Here is a 19,658-nt window from a genome sequence, read left to right on the forward strand (position 1 = left end):
TAACTTGATATCTTGATACAAGGGTCTACAATTAAAAACCCTTTAACAATTTAATAACAATACTTTAACAATTTCTGAATTTATTAAATATTGCCTTTTTCTCATGTACAGACCTCTCATTGACTTACCCCTAACACCAGCCTTAATATCCAAAGCAACAACTGTTGGAAAACACATAGTAAAAAGCATGTAAAGCCTGTGCCATAGGACAAAGCAAGTATGCCAGGCAAAATCCTGGTTTGACTGAAAAAAAACCCAACACTAAACCTGGAAAACCAACATGTGAACTTACTGACCTTTGTGCTTTGATAGTTTCTGGAATTACTGAATAGTGGGGATGGGCTGAGGGCTGAGGAGGAGAGTTTGGGGGTTGGCTTAGGCAGTGAGGTAAGGTTACATATAAGGCAGCTGCAGCGGATTTGGGAACACTAACGGACTATATTCCCTGGTGCGCAGCTCAGCGAGTTTGGATCCTGGAATCATGAGTGGCTGCCCCTTCGCAGGGAACAGTTACCTGTGAGTCCCTCGTCCCTGTGTTTTCTTCATAACATCAGTTCAAATGATACAATGTTGAAGTAAAATATGAAAGCTCAGAGAGGAATTAATGACTGTTGACAAATAGACAGCTGTAGCTATCGCTAAAGGAAAAGAGATTGCACAAGGTTGTCTGAGCACTTGTTATTTGATGAAGTAGATGTAATGCTACCAGCTGTTACTGTGACAAGAGGTATTTCAGGTGTACTGTTTTTTGCAAAAGTCTGCTTTAGTGGTTCAGTTTCTCAAAACAAAGCATCATTTGAATTGCAGATGCATATGTTAGTAAAAAGGCAGGTATATTCGTAGTTCTTTAATTAAATAGTTTATATATTTACTTAATTTTCTTCTTAGATTTAATTTTAACAAGCTATCTTTGGAAGATGAAAAAGATGACAAATCACAAGAAGGAATAAATAAAGCCAGCAAAGGTGGACTAGTCTATGGAGAATATCTACAAGTAAGTTTAAGTATTTCATGTTTACTGTCCTGGTCACTCTTGAGACTTGAGCCAGGATGTGTGACTGATGCTTCTCCTAGCAGTCAGCCAGACACTATGAGAGGTCTGAGGTGCCCTTCATCTGCCTGTCTCCATGTGCAGTCATGGGCACAGGTGCCTTTCTCAACTGGGATGGGGCCAGTAGACTGGGGATGAATTCTCAAACTGCAGGGAAGATGGATATTTTTAGAGGGGAGGTAAAGGGACTGGGAATTACTTCCATTGGTAAACCTAAACTGTGAAATGGTGCACCACAGAAGTCTTTCTTTGGTCTGACGATCACCACTTGACAATTTCTCCACATCAGCAGGCTGTGTGCAACTTCCCCGAATTATTGCATGAAAGCCCAGAACATTTGGCTACGAAAATATATTGCAGAAATCAATGGGGTGGGATGATGACGCACAAAAAACCCCAGACAACCAACCAATGCCAAAAAACGCCCAAACCCCAACAAAACAGACAACCAAACAAAAAAATGCAACAACTAGAAGTAATTAAGAGATAAGTAAAAATAAAATGCCATAAAAGCATCTGGACTTTTTTTTTTGGGGTGACAGCATGAACTGAAGTGAGTGGAATTACTCTGTGCTTGTGAACAGAAGATTGATTTGTTGATGATATGGACTCTTGCATATTTCTTTTAAAACAGCCATGATTAGATTGTAAATTTGTCTTGGAAAAAAAATTATTAATGCCAGAAATTAAACCACTAGTACACCCTCAAATCAGAGTTCTCATGCAGATTATTGTATGATTACACAGAATTTTATATAGAAACTCCGTTTTCATGGAACATGTCAACATAGATAGTAAGGTTTGGAAAACAAGCTGGATATTTTGTTTTATCTTTTTTCATAATTAAAAATACCCTTCAAATGATTTTCCAAACTTTATTACTTGATGTTATCTAAATGTTCCATTTTAGGCAAGATTTTTTTCATAAATTAAAAAGTAAAAGTGCCACCTGAGACCATTTAGTCTAACTTCTCATACCTCATACCAGCCTTCCTACAAGGGGGCCTACAAGGATGCTGGAGAGGAACTCTTCTTTAGGGATTGTAATGATAGGGCAAGAGGTAACAGGTTCAAACTTAAACAGGGAAGTTCAGGTTGGATATAAGGAAGAAGTTCTTTACAGTGAGGGTGGTGAGGCACTGGAACAGGTTGCCCAAAGAAGCGGTGAATGCTCCATTCCTGGCAGTGTTCAAGGCCAGGTTGGACAGAGCCTTGGGCGACATGGTCTAGTGTAAGTCATCCCTGCCCATGGCAGGGGGGTGGAACTAGATGATCTTAAGGTCCTTTCCAACCCTAACTATTCTATGATTCTATGAGTCCGCTATATATTTAATATCCTTAAATATTAGCTCTACACAGTAGGACTATCATTGCTAATAGCAGCATTGAGAGCTTTATAGAACAGTCCTATCTTTGTTTTTAAGCTGAACAAAATATTGAATGCTCAAGAACTTCAGAGTGAGAAGAAAGGAAAGAAAATCCATGATGAGCATCTTTTTATTGTAACACATCAAGGTAAGTGGCTGAAAGGAGTTCAGCTGTGGTTGGCCAGCATTTTTGCCATGGGGAGTTACTCAGTGCTGAAACATGGAATACACAGTTTGTTTTCATTTTAAACACAATCAATACAATTCTTCTGTATTTATATTGGTATATGTTTCTATATAATTTGTAAGGCTGTAACCAGCTCTGTGCTTGTGAAGCCAAAAGTGTAACCTTTGGATTTGGTAAAACATGATTTGGATGGTTCTGTTTCTAGAGAAATTAAGGTGGTGAAATTCATTCCCTGTCTGAGTAATAGGCTTCTATGTAATTTATTGTAGGCAAATTTTGTGTGTTGGCTTGTGCCTTCTCTGAAACTTCAATCCAATTGTAACCACCTATAGTCTGTCTAGAAGCTGGCATACTGGTTAGGTGCTTCCCAACTGCTAATATCCGTGTGTTTTGCAGGCCCTGGCCTAATGCTGTTTTCCTGTTATTGGCAGAAAACATGTAGATGCCATAAAGATTGTAAGCAGCTCTGGAGATAGCTTTCATTGGAGTATCAGATCTAGATTTTCTCCTTCCTCCTTTTGTAATGAACATTTTGTACATCAAATATCTGATGTGAAAAGATGCTTCAGAAATTCTGTCAACATTTTCAACGCTACATTATTTCCTGTAATAGCTTAGGTAAAGGATAGCATACTGTAACAGGTAAAACATTTGTGTATCAGCATCATTTTGTACATCAGCAGTGTAAATGTAGGCTATTAATTTCAAATCAAAAAGATGTTATGAAGAAAAAACAAAATAATGTTGAAGTTAATGCTAGAAATGCCTTTCTTGTTGTAGCTTATGAACTTTGGTTTAAGCAGATTCTGTGGGAAATGGACTCTGTGCGGGTCATCTTTCAAAATGGCCATGTAAGTTAAAAGCAAATATTAATTTTGGGAAAATGCATGTGTATATGAAGAAAATTTGAAACTCGACATGACTGAAAGAATAGTTTTTCATTATTTATTTGTTTTAAAAGCTAAACTTTGTTTATAATCAGAATTTGAAATGTCAGTGCTAAGGTTAAGCATGCAGCCAGGCAATTAAGGAAATGGTTTTCATCTTTCATTTTTGTAGCTTGGTATTTTCTAGTTGCATGCCCAGGGCATAGGGAGAAGTTTAATCCCATTGAAACTAATAGGAATTTTAGCAGACTGCCCTTCAGGCAGCGTTCAATCTAGCCAGAAGAGAGCTCCTGTGTTTTCCATTTAATATTTTATGTTTCCCAACAGATACAGTCTTCTCTGTTTTCCTCTGCTTTCTAATGCATGTCTCTAATGAATATCTTTTTAGATGTGCTCTCCTGATGTACCTCTGAGATTATTCTGCTTCTCAACTTTTAAGTACTTTCCACATCTGCCTTACAACTTGTCCTTCACAATAATAGAAATGGTTGTAGAATTGATTATAATAGAAAGAATAATTATATCATGTATCATTAAAATTGGATTTTAATAATTGGAAATGATCATGATATAAATTTATTGTGATTACTTTTATCTTAGCCAAAAATGTAGAAAAGAAAAAAATCCCACTATATGTTTATCAGAGTTGTAACGTATTATCAATCTGAGAAAAACAGATTTCAATCTTTGAAAATTATAGTTTCAGTTTTCAGTTAAAACCAGGGCTCTCTATTCAAGATGAGCTTCTGCTGCTATGGATTTCACATAGAAAGGACTTGGCAACTATAGGGATGTACAACAGTGAAAAGACCTGAAATAAATAGGTAGGATATAAAGAGAACATAATTCTGTCTGATTATGACCTTTATGTTTTCTACAGGTAAGAGATGAGAGGAACATGCTCAAGGTTATTACTCGAATTAACAGAATTTCAATGATTCTGAAATTACTTGTAGAACAGTTCTCAGTTTTGGAAACTATGACTGCACTGGACTTCTTTGATTTCAGGTAAATAGTTAGTATTCCTCCACAGTCATCCATGAACTCATAATTCCCATCCTTAGAGCTCATGGTAAATTTTTAATGCTCCCTAGCTAGAAAGCACAAAAAATTACAATTCTGCTTTTCTTGGAAGTGTAAAACAGCTGTATCACCCAGCAGTACACTACAGCAGGGGGAATCCATTGGCTAATTGTCTGTTTTGATGCATTCTTGCTTCTGCTTTTCAACCACATACTGCCATTTGATAAGTAAACACAAGATCAAATCTATGACCTGTTTCTGCCAAATCTTGTACTTGCAATTCAAAGTACACTACAAATCTAGCAATGTAGGATTTCAGATTACTTTTATTAATTGTTATTTTAGCATGGTGACACAATTTAACAATGAAAGAATCCTGTTAATGAATCCCTCAAACAAAACACACTAAATGTTCGTCTGAACGTTTGTTGTGTACATAGCAATTATTCTGTGTAACAAGCCTATTTAAAGTGCATTCATTGGCACTTTCATGATGTGAAAATTTTTGTAGTAGCCATTTGTGGTGAAGCTGCTTATTTTGTCTGGAAAGAAAATTATCTTCACTGAAGTTTTCTCCTGTACAACACATATGCAAAGCAGCCATTTTAAAACACAGTACAAACATAAGTGTGTCTATATATTTGTGTATGCATAAAAAATATATAGCTAGAAAAGTAGAATATGTTATACATGCATTGTAGTTGCATTAAAATAGGTTGGTTTTCTTTTAACTGAAATCATATAAAAATTCTCAGATATCTATTTGATATTCTTGAAAGTGAAATGTGGTGTTTTTTTTTTTTTGTTTTGTTTTGTTGAGAAACAGAGAACACCATAATTTTAAAATAATATCCTGTCTTTTCGTATCTTCTTTTCTTCTGTTCCCCAAGATACTACCTAAGCCCAGCCTCAGGTTTTCAGAGCCTGCAGTTTCGCTTGCTAGAGAACAAAACTGGTGTTCCCCAAAGTCTGAGAGTTCCCTATAACAGAAGGCACTATCGTGATAATTTCAAGGGACAGGATTATGAACTACTGCTTCAATCAGAGCAAGAACCAACTCTACTGCAACTTGTGGAGGTAACAATGTCTGCCTTAGACCTTCCTTCATCTTCCCCCATCTCTCAAGAATGTCCTTTATTGGTGTCAGTGACAAATTCTTCTTTCTTCAGAGAAGCAATCATGCTGGCAATTTCCCAGACAGTTTTTTTGATTCTTACCAAATTGTATATGAAAGAGAGTTGGTCATTATTAAACCAACTGATTTTTCACAGCATTTCTCTTGTCTGAAAAGTCTGATTGTTAAACTAGTAAATTGCATTGTGGAAGTATGATCTAAGAATATAAATGTACTGTTTCATTCACACCATAAACCCTTTTCAGAAGAAAACTTTAAAAATATCTCCACTATTAGGGATGGCTATTAGAGAGGTTAGAACAAGAAAAGGAAAAATAAGAACTAAGAATGGAAATGATAAGAGACTTTTAACAAATGTTTCATTATCACTTGCCTTGTTTTAATGACTTTGTCTCAGAGCTATGAATGACTCTCAGTAATTTCTCTCGCTCTTTGTCATTTTCACACACAAACTTAGATAACTTTATAAAGAATAATGCAGGATAAATCTCAATAAAAGTATCCAATCTTATTGTCACTATCCATTTGACTAATGGCACCTAAAGCAGAATATATAAGAAATTTCTCTAGCTTTCTTTTCATTTGTCAAGACTTCATGTTCTCTCTTTGAGATGAAGAGTGATCTCTAAAGGGAGTTTGACCTTAAAGGTTCCTAATTTTTCCCCTCCAAATTTCATTCCCATTAGTAAAAGGAAATCAAAGAGAAAGTTTTGTTAACTGCCAACTAAATTTCTGCAATAAGCACCTCAATGGGACATTAAACCAGAACAACTGTAGCAGTATGATTTATGCTGCGGCAACTTGTGTTTGTAAGGTAATGCACTTGCATTATTGATGTTTGAGTACATTATTATCGTAGTCATCATTCTTGTTGTTATTAAAGGCATGGCTGGAAAGAACTCCGGGACTCGATGCTGAAGGATTTGATTTCTGGGGACAATTTGAAGTGAATGTTTTAAAAGGTCTAGAAGAGGAATTTGCGTTGTTGCAGGTACGTAGTATACTCTGGATCTAACTGTAAGCAAAGATCTAACTGGAAGCGGGCAAAATGACACCTTGACATAAATTTGACTTCGTGTTTATTTGCTTCACTGCAATAAATGGAAAAAAGTTACATTTTTTTTTTTCAGGAAATCTGAATAAGTTTGTAGTTTGACATCTAAGATGGTTTAAAGATTGTGATACATGTATGATTTCAATTGCAGAAGGAAAATGATAGTATCAATGGAAGGGTTGAAACTGATTTTACTGAACTACATCTTCACCTTTAGTTAGTACTTGCATGTACTGTGCAGGGTAAACATGAAGTTTGAGGCCCTGAGCTGAGACTATGGAGTGTCACTATAAACAGCCTATTTCTATTTAACAGTACGTGGCAATTTGCTGCATATGATTCTTTGAATTACACTACCAAATTAGCACAAGAATATCCCCAAAATATTTTAAGACTCATAGCTTTAAGAACATTTTTAATGAGAAAAAATGCATAAGAATTAATATATTTCCTGAGAATATGTTTACAATTTTCTAACTTATCTAAGTTTTTGTTCATAATTTTCTAACTTATCTAAAAGTTTTATTTACAATTTTCTTACTCATAGCTGTTCAAGGTGGTCTTCCTTTTTGCCTTGAAGATTAAGTGATTTTAAGGCCTCTAGATGCAAATAAAAGTGATAAGCTGCCAGTTTGTTTGAACATTCATTCATCTGAGTTGTGTTGACAGATATTTAATTGTACATTTTGTGGTGTTTCTTAAAGGACAGTGACTCATTTATTTTGTTTGAAAATACAGTTCTTACATTTCAGATGTGAACTTACAGAGTATTTCTGATGAAAATAGAAGTTACGTTATGGGTCATTCAAGCACTTAATTTTCCTTATTGAATTCTAAAAACAGCTTTTGTTTTAAATATCTAAGGCCAAACCAGAATCAGAAGAAAAAGATGATGAATTATCTGAATTCCAAAAACAGAAAGATGTATTACTATCATTATTTGATGAAAAACGCCATGAACACCTGCTTAGTAAAGGTAGATTGCATTAATATGCACTTTTAACTTTTTATACATGATCTATATAAACACATAATAGTATTAAATTTGCAGGAGAATCAGTAACAGACTAAGGACACTCATATTTTGCAGGAGAAAGACGACTGTCTTATAAAGCACTGAAGGGTGCCCTAATGATCTACTTCTACAGGTAAAGTTAGAAAAGGTATTGCTAATGCTTAGTGGCAGGAGGGGAAGTGAAGGTTAAGGACAGCAGCACAGATTTATTTAGGTTGCAAAAGGCCTTGGAAAGTACGATTGTACAACCCTCCACAAAACCCAGCTTGAAGGTCAGGTCAGTTGAGTTTTGAATATCTTTTCAAGGATGTAGGTTGGCCTCTTTGGGCAGCTGGTTCGTGTCTGTCCAGCTGCTGCTTCTGAGAGTGTAACTGGCAAATGACTTGTTCAGACCATTCTACAAAGGGTCCTAGGAAGAGTTAGAGCGATTTTCCAAGTATGAGAGAAAAGGCACAGATTCAGTCTTTTGTGGTAGAAGCATTTCTTAGAATATCTACTGACATTTTGATACCAATTTAGGAAAAAATATGTATGTTAAGTCATTATTATGCAATGGTGAAGTGCTACTTCGAAAAATACCACATATCATAAGAGGTCCCACTGTCTTCTCTTTCATTTTCCAAGGGAGGAGCCTCGTTTTCAGGTTCCCTTTCAACTTCTTACTTCCCTTATGGATATCGATGTGCTCATGACCAAATGGAGATGTAAGTTCCACTGTCTGACTGTGATGCTCCCTCTTTTAGATGCAAGTAAATTGCTCTGTTTTACCTTGTTTTAAACAAGTTATGCCCAGAGTTTTAGAACTGAGCTGAGTTCATCTTTTAGGAATGACTTTTTTTTTTATTTTTCATGCTTCATACAAGAGGAAAAATGAACAGCTTCTTCTGTGATCATTAGATACATAGGTATAGCTGTCACTTCTAAGACATGCTATAAGTGAACAATTTCATTTAAGTGACAGGTATATATTTTCTAATGTCTCCCAAAATGTGACCATGTCATTTCATCATAGAATCATGGAATGGTTTGAGTTGGAAGAGGCCTTAAAGGTCATCTAGTTCCAATCTTCCTACCATGATCAGGGACCTTTCACTCGATCAGGTTGCACAAAGCCTATCCAAACTCATGAAGACATCATATGCAAGCATTCTTTCTGCTTCTCTATCTGGACATCTAGAAATTAATTCTGTTTTAACAGAGCATAATAATGTATAATAATTAATGTATTCTTTCTATATTAACTATAATTTTATATTAGTTGACTGAAGAGTGGCAGAATTAAGCCCTGCATTGCTGAATACCTAGTAGTGTTATATCTATGTAAAGATCTCTGTATGATCTTTAATATTTCAGTGATGCACCTTGATATGACCCTTTGGTTGTATCTTAACATGAACATACACCGTCTTTCTTTTCTGTTACTTAGATAACCATGTCTGCATGGTGCACAGAATGATTGGCAGCAAGGCTGGCACTGGTGGCTCATCAGGCTACCAGTATTTGCGCTCAACAGTGAGGTAAGAATAACGTGTTTCCCCCATCACCTGCAATAATGCAGTTCGGACATACTCTTGATTCCAGGAGACAGATTCCAGACAGCTCACTGGAGGACAGAGAGCTGTTGTTTCTCTTCCGGAATTCTAGCATTTCCTCCTGCTGATCGTAACATTGCTTTCCAGGTTGACATATACAAATTCCAAGCTTTTTGGAACAAAAAGAACTGCTTTTGCTAACCTATGCAAAGTGCCACATATAATTCTCAGTCAAGTGATCTAGGCATTACTGTAACAGCAGCAGTAGTTAACTCTGCATTGTTTAGTTCGTGTGCAACTGTTGATGCATAACTTCCTGTCTTAGCATGACTTCTAATCGTACAACCTAGGGTACTTCAATTTAGGACTGAATATATTCTTAAGGCTGACAGTAATTAACACTCCCAACCAGTGCAGGCAACAATCAGAAGTATGATTCCTTTTGCTGGATGAAGCAGAAAAGGAACTTAGAAGGGATGTTTGGGGCCTGAGCACAGAACTCTCTGAATGGGTTTGTTTGTTTGTTTGTTTGTTTTTTAACACAAAATTGGAGGATTCAGCTAATTAGACCATTCAGGCCTTTTAGCTGCAACTATGTCCTAACAGTCCTGAACAATATTATGTCAAAAAGCAGAAGCATCTTTAGAACATCTTCTACCAAGAGCACCTTCTTTGAGATTTGATTTCAAAGAGAAACCATATGTAAGCAGTAACTGCCATGCCTGGCTGTGGATTACAATTCCCACCACAACCATCCTAACAGAGGGTGGAATTGAAATCAGATGGTTACATTGAATTTGAGGAGTAAAGGTTCACTGTCTTTTTCAGTAAGTCTTCTCACTCTTCCTTGCTTTCAGGTTAACCTTCTTCCTAGGTAAATTCTACTTTTTATCTACTGTGAGAGTGGAGGTCTGGAGATCATAGCCTACACACTGCATTTTCAGGAGAAAGGTGTGACTATAGCAACTATGTTTCCTTTTAAGCCTGATCTGATATGCCCTGTAAAAAGGGTTGTATTTCTACTCTGGAATACTCAGGTGGAGTAGTGTAAAAATCTTGTTAAAGAGGTGGAATGATTCCTGAAGATTTTGAAACTGCGACCTTCCACGCCAATACCACAGTATTAATTGCTCTGATTGTCTTTTTCAGTGACAGATACAAGGTGTTTGTGGATTTGTTCAATCTTTCAACATTTCTAGTGCCAAGACACTGGATACCAAAGATGAACCCAAACATTCATAAATTCCTGTACACTGCAGAATACTGCGACAGCTCCTATTTTAGCAGTGACGATTCTGACTAGCCTACTTCTCTGGACTGGTTGTTGTAAAGAACTTCAGGACTTCCACCTCCAGTGGTGCTGTCCCTCAAATGTAACAGCTACTCTCATGGAGCATGAGTGTGTAAATATGTATTTATGCATGACAGCTATATGAATAGTATGAATGCCTTGTGGAAGGAACTTAATTTTTATAGAAAAAAAATAACCCTTACTGAGTTAACCTATATTGACTAAAATGATACCCAAATTCAACTCAATGACCAACTTAATTCTTCATTGGCTTCTTAAAACGTACAGCTAGAGGTTTTTAAAACCTACAGCAAATTATACAGAATTGCTATGATCATGCCTTATTTGTACATATTTTTGTATTTGTTTGTTTGCCTAATGGTGTTATTAACTTACTTCTAGTAAATTAATGTTTAGTCTCATCACCTTCAGAAGAGTATTAGTTTCTGAGCTCTTGTGGAATTTCAAACGGAATTTTGTGTTAAGAATGTCAAAAGCTAGACTGAAAAAAAATCATTCCCGAATCCATAGAAACCCAAGTGTCTTGAAGTTTTACATACATCAAGAATCATGTTGCTATCTGTTACAAGTGAATGTACAAACACTTACTGTTAAGAGCAGCAGATACACTTACTTTGCACTGCAAATAAAGCAGTATTAAAGCTCACCTTTTCTTAATGCTTCTTCTAAAGCAAAAGTAAAGTTCAAACAACAGTATGATAGCCATTTAAAGTGGTTTTTATTCAAAATATCATTGAAGTAAGGATAAAATTGATACATAATAAAATCAAGGCAAACTGGCAATAGAATATTGATTAAACTGTGTAGTCTTCTTGGATGGAGGCTCCTCTTTTTAATCACTTCCCTTGGAAATACACATACACTTGTAGGCCTAACTTCTACTGAGTTGCTCTGTGCCTTAGGTACTTACACACATCACAAACACTAGTGTAATAATCTGTGTCTGATACTACTATAACAACATTACTTTTATCAATGCCAACTGGAAACTTTGGCTATTGTTTTCGAGTTATGGAAGTTAAGTATGCTATTTGTTGCTTGTAAACTGTTAAAATATTAACACTTAGAAGTAGATGACTAAAATGACAATACTTACAACAGAAAATGATGAATGCTCATTGTGTCTGTCATAAGAAGGTTATAAATACACTGATCTAGTAACATGGTACAGTAATTGAGTGCAAAAACTATAGAATTGCTTCAGTATTCTTCACAGTAGTGCTTCATAAAATACACAGATTCCAGAAAGATTCAGAGCATTTTAGTTACGTTTGGTTGTGAAATCTAGTTATGACCAGCAAAGCTGGCACCCCTTTCTGATTCCCAGCAAGTCCCACCTATGAATTCAATTAATTAATGTAGTGAAATTTAACACCCACTCTATTTGGAGTATCCTGTTATTACTGACTTTCTAAAGGTGTATTAACAAACCCCACCCTCAGAATTTTTTCTACAAGAAGCAAATTTTTTAATTTGTACTTTACAACTGGCTCCACTGTAAGTCATGATGCAGAGAAGAAAAAAGGCATGGAATCGACACAGCTCTTGAAGCACAAAAAGTCTGATTTGCAAACACATACAGCCTCCCAGGACACAGGATGTTAAACCACTAGAACTGCCTCTTTGTGTTTGAATATACTTACTTCTTACTTTTCTATCCATCTAACAAATGAATGCAGGAGACTGTGAGATTCTAGGCACTTTCCAAAACACATTCCCTCCTCTAAACAGCTTTGAAGTTTTACCCAGTAATGGTCTGAAGACTGACGATGAAGGACTACAGCACTTCAGAGACACTGGGTGCTCAGGCAACAAGTTTGAGTATCTGTTACCCTCCTGTATTCTTCTAACTTCAGAGAAAGAGTAAGATTTCACAAAAAGGAGGAAAACAAAATGTATGTGTCTGTCAGACGTGCTAGAAAAAACAAGTATGGAAGAATTTCAAACAGAATATTTTCTTCCAACTGCCCTTCTACCCTGCCCAATAAAAACAGACCTGATCATGCTAGTTCTTATATTAAAAGCATTTCAATTATACCCTGTCATAATATTGACTATTTGATCCAAATTCCTCTTCATTCATCATCACTTCTTTCCATGTAAGATTTTTTATGGAGTAGTATTCAACACCTGGGTAGAGATCACACTCACAGTTTCAGTCCAACATTGTAACTTCTTTTTGTATACTCTGCAGTTGATTCCAAGTCTTCTTATTCCATGAGAAATTTGACACACAACACACATTCCAAATAAAAACATTTTTAAAAACTCCAGCCAACCCATTCCTGTATTGCTTAAAAGCAGAAGTTGCCCTTACAGCGATTTCTTATTTTAGAAAATGTTGTTCTGAAGTAAGTCTTCACATACAGTGTGTCCCCAAATGATACTTGGGGTCTTTGGCCAGTAAGCGTCAAACAAATACCGCTGAAACGGTATCTGCTATACCTGCAAATAAAACAAAGGTATTATTTTTTAATAAATACTGGAAGTAGGGACTTGCCAGAAAGAAGTTACCAGTATTCATATTAATATAATGTCCTCTCTCCTCTGCTCCAGGACAGCAGGTGAACTGCTGAGGTGCAGGGGAAGGCAGGAAAACAGCTGCAACCTTTTTATTTCTTCCTTGCCTGACACTGTTTATAGTTGCGAAATACCAACTTTCCTCCTTCCTCTGCTTTCACATTCAAAACTTTAGATCCCTTCTACAGATTCAGCATTGGTCCAATCTGGGTGCTGAAAAGCAACCTAAACCTCGATGTCCTCTTCCCTTTTAATCATATGTATTAGCAATGTATAGACAATATGAAGCTATGCAGCTTTGCAAGCTCACCAAGAGAACAGAGACCACAAATTCCACTACAAGACACATTTTTGAACACTCAACACATACAAACACAGAACAAACCAGGCTTTTATTTATGCCCAGTTCTTTTTGTATCGCTCTACTCCTTCCAGCCCTAAAAGCAAAGTCTGCCTATAGTCTGTGAAGGCAGCAAAGGTTAATGGCTCTTACATCCTCAAAAGTTGCATCAGAGCATCTCTAAATCAGAAGACAACATCTGTGGGGGGAAGACAGCAACTACTGGCCTTTGCTAGATTCTTCTTGTGTGGGACACTACAAAAACATGAAAGATCCTGCTTTTTGAGAGAACAGAATTTGAAAACAACACATCTGTTCTTCCTGACCAGCTCTACAATTGACTTGCTTTTATTATCACTACTTCTAAATTTATCTTTCCAAAGAGTTTGTTTATGCAACAAGAACAAAAGTTTCAGCAATGTGGAAAAGCTATGATGTCCTGATCTTTACTGGGTACAGGCAAACTGAAGATCATCTGTTCCTATTTGCACACGATTTGCACCCTCTAACACCTTTTACAATGACTGACAGCTACTGTGAAACATGCATGGAAGTGAAAGTCAACAGAAGACCTCCAGTGTTCATCTAACAGAAAGAAGGAAAAAAAACAAAAAAATCAATTTACACACAACATTTACTATCTAATAGTTCAATCCTAGAAATTTGGCTCAGCAGTCTTTGCTGGTAAACAGGAGCTCCACCTGCCTTACCTCCATACTCAGCGACTCAGAAGAAATGGGGTATTTAAAGTGACAAAACCCCCTCAAGCACCAAGAAACACTACTTGCAGACAGTAAGATCTGGGAGGTGGAACATGCACTGAGAGTACGTACCTCTATCTTAACAAGAAAAGCCACAAGCAAGCTACAAAATTCCCACACACTGGCAGATACACTTTTCATACTTGTTTGCTAAACTGAGCCCAGAAACAAGGCCATCCACCAGACAAGGGCAGCAGCTGGTTTATCTACACTGAGTGTAGCAATGGCATTAACCTAGAACCATGACACACAACTGTATACTTTGCCTTGTAATGTATATATTGTAATGTATATGTTACCTCTACACGGTAAGGTACAATAGTACTTTATCTGTTATGCCTGTACCCTTTTATGGTGTTTTTCAGTCATTCAGCTATATGGCTTAGTTGAACTAGCAACTGCTTCATTTATTTTTCCATCTGGACTCATCTAACCTTTTCTAAAATGTGCCAGTGACTTGCACTTCCTCTCTGAGGATCCCATTATATTGCTTTACTTACATGGAAAAAACATATCCGAGCAGGTGGCCTTTACCACTAATAATTTTTTGTCAGACTTACCACAGACATTCCTGCCTATCTTAACACGAACGTAGCCATCTATTCCCCATGTGGGCCCCCAAGAGTTCTGTACAATCCAGTAAGGGGTACTACCTGGAAGAGACATTTTCATAAACAAGAGACAACATGAGATTTGGGAAGCATAAAAAACTTCTAACATTCCCCAGAGTTAATTACCATTTTAATATCTCATAGTTTCCGATGGTTTGATGATACAGTACAGTGAAACCTAATGCTGTTCACATGGAGGACAGAGCTAATATGCCAGTGTTGAACAGCCTGGTTATATCCTCTGCTGGCATAAAGACACATACAGCCATTTTCTTGACTTTACAAGGACATGAAATCCCACAGAACTAATGGAGCACAGACACAAAATTTTTCTTCTGGGATCAGGCCGCATTTCCAGAACTTGTGTGACACCAAGCCAAACAGCTCCCAGCAGAACCCCCAGTTCCGTATTTGAATTACTTACCCTGCAGGAGACAAGTTGCAAGTAAGTGAAAAAACACAAAACCTACTGGGTTGAAGTGCAGTCAATGGGAACGCACCTGTTCTGTCAAAACCAGTGATAAGAACAGCATGATTTGCTCTTCCACTGGAACAGTGATATTGTATGATTCCACCAAGATAATCCTGCCAGCTAACTGCATCTACTGTTACTGCCAAAGGGCCCCAGTTCACAAGCATCCTCATCATTTCTTCTTCTTGACCGCTGTGAAAGGAGTGATAATGCCAAATTACTTACATTAGCACACTAAAGCAATCTGAGAGGTGGTAATCTACTCATTAAATATGATTTAGAAGTGAAATAATTAAACTGCTTCCTGTGAGTTCTACACACTTCATAACATAAATCAATAATTATGTATTTAATATAATAGAATAATACAAATATAGGGCACACAGACTATGGGAAAGGTGCAGATCCAAGGACATAATGCTGTTGAATAGCAGCAGATTCCTGGGTCAAGTTGGTGGGGTCTATGTAACTTTCATGTATCACTCTTCTCAATTAAAACCACCTCTGGACAAAACATTAGTCTATGTTATTATTTTCCATTAGTTTTTCAAACATACAGAAGTACCCCTTCTAACATACATAACAGACTAAAATATGTATCTCAAACACATCAAAACACAGGACACTACCACTATCAGAAATTCCATCAACAAATTCCAGCTACTATTGGTAGGATTTACTGTCTCTGATACTTAAGCAATGCTACATTCACTTATATATTAAGAATTGAAACTAACTCAATGTTCCAGTTTAAACATAGCGAGTTTAAAAGACCTAATTTCAAGACACAGACTTAAGCTTTCTAATTTGAGCAGGCCTAGTGATGGCAGGGTTCATCACACAAGCCTTAACTCTCAAAAATGTTATGTATTAATTCTTACCCAGTATACGGCTACAGAACTGATGCAATTGACCTCATAACCTTTGGCTGGTCAATGCACTATTAGCTCTTGCTTACTCCACAGGTACTGAACGCAGAAGGGAAAGTACAGCAAATAAGAAGAATCAATAGTAGCTACCTGAAGTCATATGCAGCAAATCCTGCTATTGAAACTCCAAAATCTGAGTGACCAAAATAATGGCACAGTCCTGTCTGAGCTTTAAAAGTGTATTCTGAATCTCTCACGAGTTTTACTTTTGTCTGCAAGAAGAAAAATGAATATATAGACCATAAAATTCCAATCTAGTTTCAGTTCTGCTTGAACAAACTCTCTCTTGGCTCCAGACTAAATATGCATGAATATATACAAACATGTATGTATATGCATATACACATACATATACACATACACATTAAAAATAAAAAAATCAGATGAGCTGTATGCTCCACCTTCCCCATCACTTTTTCCCACTAAAAAGAATGTTAATATGGAAACTAAGGAAGGGTTTGAGATTCATGAGGAGTTTCAAACCTGGTTCAGCCAGCTCAAAGCACTAACAGTGGATCCCCCGCTGCAGCCGTAATTATTGTATGAACAGTCAATAACCTGCTGTACGCTGAGTTCTTCCAGGTTATTTCCTTTAATTGCATAGGCAGACTCTATACCACCCACCACGCTGAAAGCCCAGCAACCTCCACACTGGTACAAATAGAAGGGAAACAGGAAAGACAAAGTTAGTGTTTTTTTAAAGGAAGCACTCAAGGAGACAGTCTACAACTTTCTACAGTCTGAAGAATTTTACAGAAATATATTACAGTTTAAGAAACAAACTGAAATTAAACAGAATAGAAAAATTCCTTAGACAGTAACAGAACCTAAACTACAGTTCTAGGTTCTTTAAAATCTGGCATTTAAAATAGAAAGCAGAATTTATTCCTAGGCAAGGCCCAGGTTACACCATGTGGTGCACAGAAAGAAAAGACACAGGCAATGTAACAGCTTGCTTGTTTCTTACCAGTGACCATAACCACATTGGGATAAACTGTAATCATGTGGGATCTGGTTATTCTCCTATCATCCCCTGAGGTGTTCAATGGTAAAGATATGGGTATTGACTAGTTAATGGCATTCACTCATGAGAGAAAACAACAGCAGAGGATCTATCCCCATGCAGGTGAAACAGAGGAATGAGCTCAGGTGCTGAACTTACCTCAGTCTCTTCAGAATAAATACAAAATACACATGTTGCAAAATATTTGCAGATTTAATTACACAGAATAAAAATGTTTTACAGTTTATAATTGCACAATTTAAAAAATGCACAACTTTTACACCTCACAGGTTTAAATCTAATCCCACTTTGCATAAAATGCTGCATGACTTTGTATACATTCAACCAGCCAGCCACACTTGTGGCAGTGCTCCAATGAGTCTTGAGGAGCGCTGGTCCCTTCCAAAGCCTTTACTATGCTCTATCACGTACCTGCTGTAGCTGTCTGAGCAGTGCTTGAGAACCAGGAAAAGAAAACACCAGGACTTACTGTTTGCTGATTTCTCACTTCTGCAATGACTTTCTTGTCCCTCCAGTCAAATTTCTTTGGCAAAGGCTTTTCCTTTCCCTTTGGCACTTTTATGTATCTGGGAAGTTTGTGAGGTATGCTTCTTAAGTAAATAGCTAAACACAGAATACAAACATCTATAAATCTACTAACTAAAAGAAAACAAACCACAAACAACTGTTTTACTAGAAGCCATAGAAGTAACTGTGATCTGTAGCTACAATTGTGAGATTACATCTCATTTCAAATCCACAGAAAATTCAAGGATTTTAAAAAACTCATTTAACTGCAGAATGAATGTAAATATTCCTTCAGTTCTGGAAAGAACAGAAATATTCCATGTAGGGAATGTGGGCAGAATGCATGAAGATTTACTGAAGCTGATCAATAACCATTCCATAAACCAAGTTTTGTTTGAAAATTTTCACAACACTTCACTTACTGGAAAAATATTACTTTAGTCAGGTAGAAGGTGAAAAATAAGAGGAGAATAATGTAAGGATTCTGAAACTCATGTAGATTGCTAGTTTTTCACTTTAAAAAGAAGTTCCTTAATTATTTAAAAAGGTGTGAAATCTCCTGAAGAATGGAACACATAACAGCAGATATGAACAGCAAGAAGGGAAGATCAGGTTATGTATCAGACATATTTTCTTAGTAAAAAATAAATAATCAAACATGTCATTGCTCCTGAAAGTCATAGCTATCATTGTACAGCCATGGACCTCCAAGCATTGTTTGTCTTGTAGTCAATTTTGTTTTGGGGTAGGGAATATGAACTTGAGAACCTTGTGTATGTTCCAATTTTAAAACTGTTGCAATCAAAGAAGGCTTTAAGACACAGTGGGAAGAAGGGACAGTATATAGACTAAATTATACTCAGGCTCTGGGCAATTCAACCTTGCAATACCAGCGAAACATGAAGATGATCACTGTGTCCTTCAGAAGTACTTACAGTTTGGTACCAGACATTGTAAACTAGCTGACTATCAGCAGGGGTAGAATCTGTAAATGTGAAAGACACAAGGTTCTGGGAAAGAATAAGAAAAATAACAGAAAAGGCATTAGCAGCAGCCAGGAAATGTACCTTTGAACTCTTCAGGAAACAGGTGAGAAAACTGGTTTATTCCATAGAAAGCGGTCATATTATCCTTTGATGATGCATTCAGTAAGCTAATTCTTTTAGCGCTTTCCTGAAGGAAAATAAATAAATAAATAAGTAAATGTATTGTGGCCATTATTAAGATATCAGTAGCGACCAAACCGTAACAGCAGGGGGAAAAAGGGTTAGCAACAATAAACATGAACTCAGATAACAAGACAGTTCTTCACCTCTGGTTCACCTCAGATTCATTGTGGATTCCCAGCAACCCAGCGTGAAAGCCATTAGACTAATTTCAACTCCAAGAGAGATACCACAAAAGCATTTTTAACTGCACAGAGGGTAAAATAAATTGATACGAGGCAGACAAAACAGGCAAGCTGAGCACAAATTGTATCAAACTCATCTGATGCCCTTCTTTGACAGCAAAACAAACCTTGTGGTTCAGAGATACATAAAAATGTCTTCAGATAAGAGTCAACCCTGTCCTACCTTACATCCTTATAACGCAACTCTCTCCTACCTTATATCCTTCCAGCGTAATGGCCTAAAGACAACGAAAAACCTGAACTTTAAGTTATCAGGAATCCTAGATCTCAAAAAACCATGGTTTTGACCTACGAAAGCAAGACAATCGGACAGCCCCGCCACCTTCTCGGTGCGAGGCTGACACCTGGCGCCAGAAACGGGGAAGGGGAGAAAAGCAGCGGAATCCCAACGCCTGCAGTTTAGGGGGAAGCCGAGAGGAAAGAAACAGCAAAAAAGGACGCGGGAGCGGGTGGCGGTACCCCGGCCTCGGCGCTCCGCTGTGCCACCTTCCTCCACCTCCCGCTCTCCGGTTAAGGGGGC

General features: G+C 37.1%; 2 protein-coding genes across 2 annotated transcripts; one reads left to right on the forward strand and one right to left on the reverse strand.

The window, feature by feature from the left end:
- The first annotated feature begins 481 nt into the window (after positions 1-481).
- On the forward strand, positions 482-10,554 carry TDO2 (tryptophan 2,3-dioxygenase). The gene is made up of 12 exons (XM_010011027.1): positions 482-516; positions 889-994; positions 2,476-2,566; positions 3,386-3,456; positions 4,373-4,500; positions 5,406-5,592; positions 6,534-6,641; positions 7,569-7,680; positions 7,795-7,852; positions 8,344-8,423; positions 9,146-9,236; positions 10,401-10,554. The coding sequence occupies exons 1-12, from the start codon at positions 482-484 to the stop codon at positions 10,552-10,554; spliced, it is 1,221 nt and encodes a 406-aa protein (XP_010009329.1).
- A 2,380-nt stretch (positions 10,555-12,934) lies between these two features.
- Positions 12,935-19,356, reverse strand: CTSO (cathepsin O; the record flags this gene model as incomplete). The annotated part of the gene is made up of 8 exons (XM_010011028.1): positions 12,935-13,008; positions 14,745-14,837; positions 15,296-15,459; positions 16,287-16,408; positions 16,680-16,847; positions 17,690-17,823; positions 18,795-18,900; positions 19,333-19,356. Coding segments are annotated over 8 exons (846 nt in total), but the record flags the coding sequence as incomplete, so codon positions are not given.
- Positions 19,357-19,658: the final 302 nt, after the last annotated feature.

The sequence above is a fragment of the Nestor notabilis genome, unplaced genomic scaffold (assembly GCF_000696875.1).
Source record: "Nestor notabilis isolate BGI_N333 unplaced genomic scaffold, ASM69687v1 scaffold33713, whole genome shotgun sequence".
Classification (NCBI taxonomy): domain Eukaryota; kingdom Metazoa; phylum Chordata; class Aves; order Psittaciformes; family Psittacidae; genus Nestor; species Nestor notabilis.

Excerpts from the sequence above, each read along its gene's own strand:
- TDO2 (XM_010011027.1), top strand. The coding sequence starts at position 482 with ATGAGTGGCTGCCCCTTCGCAGGGAACAGTTACCT. Across the intron at positions 995-2,475 it reads TCTATGGAGAATATCTACAA|CTGAACAAAATATTGAATGC; the intron begins GTAAGTTTAAGT and ends TTTGTTTTTAAG. Across the intron at positions 7,681-7,794 it reads TGAACACCTGCTTAGTAAAG|GAGAAAGACGACTGTCTTAT; the intron begins GTAGATTGCATT and ends CATATTTTGCAG.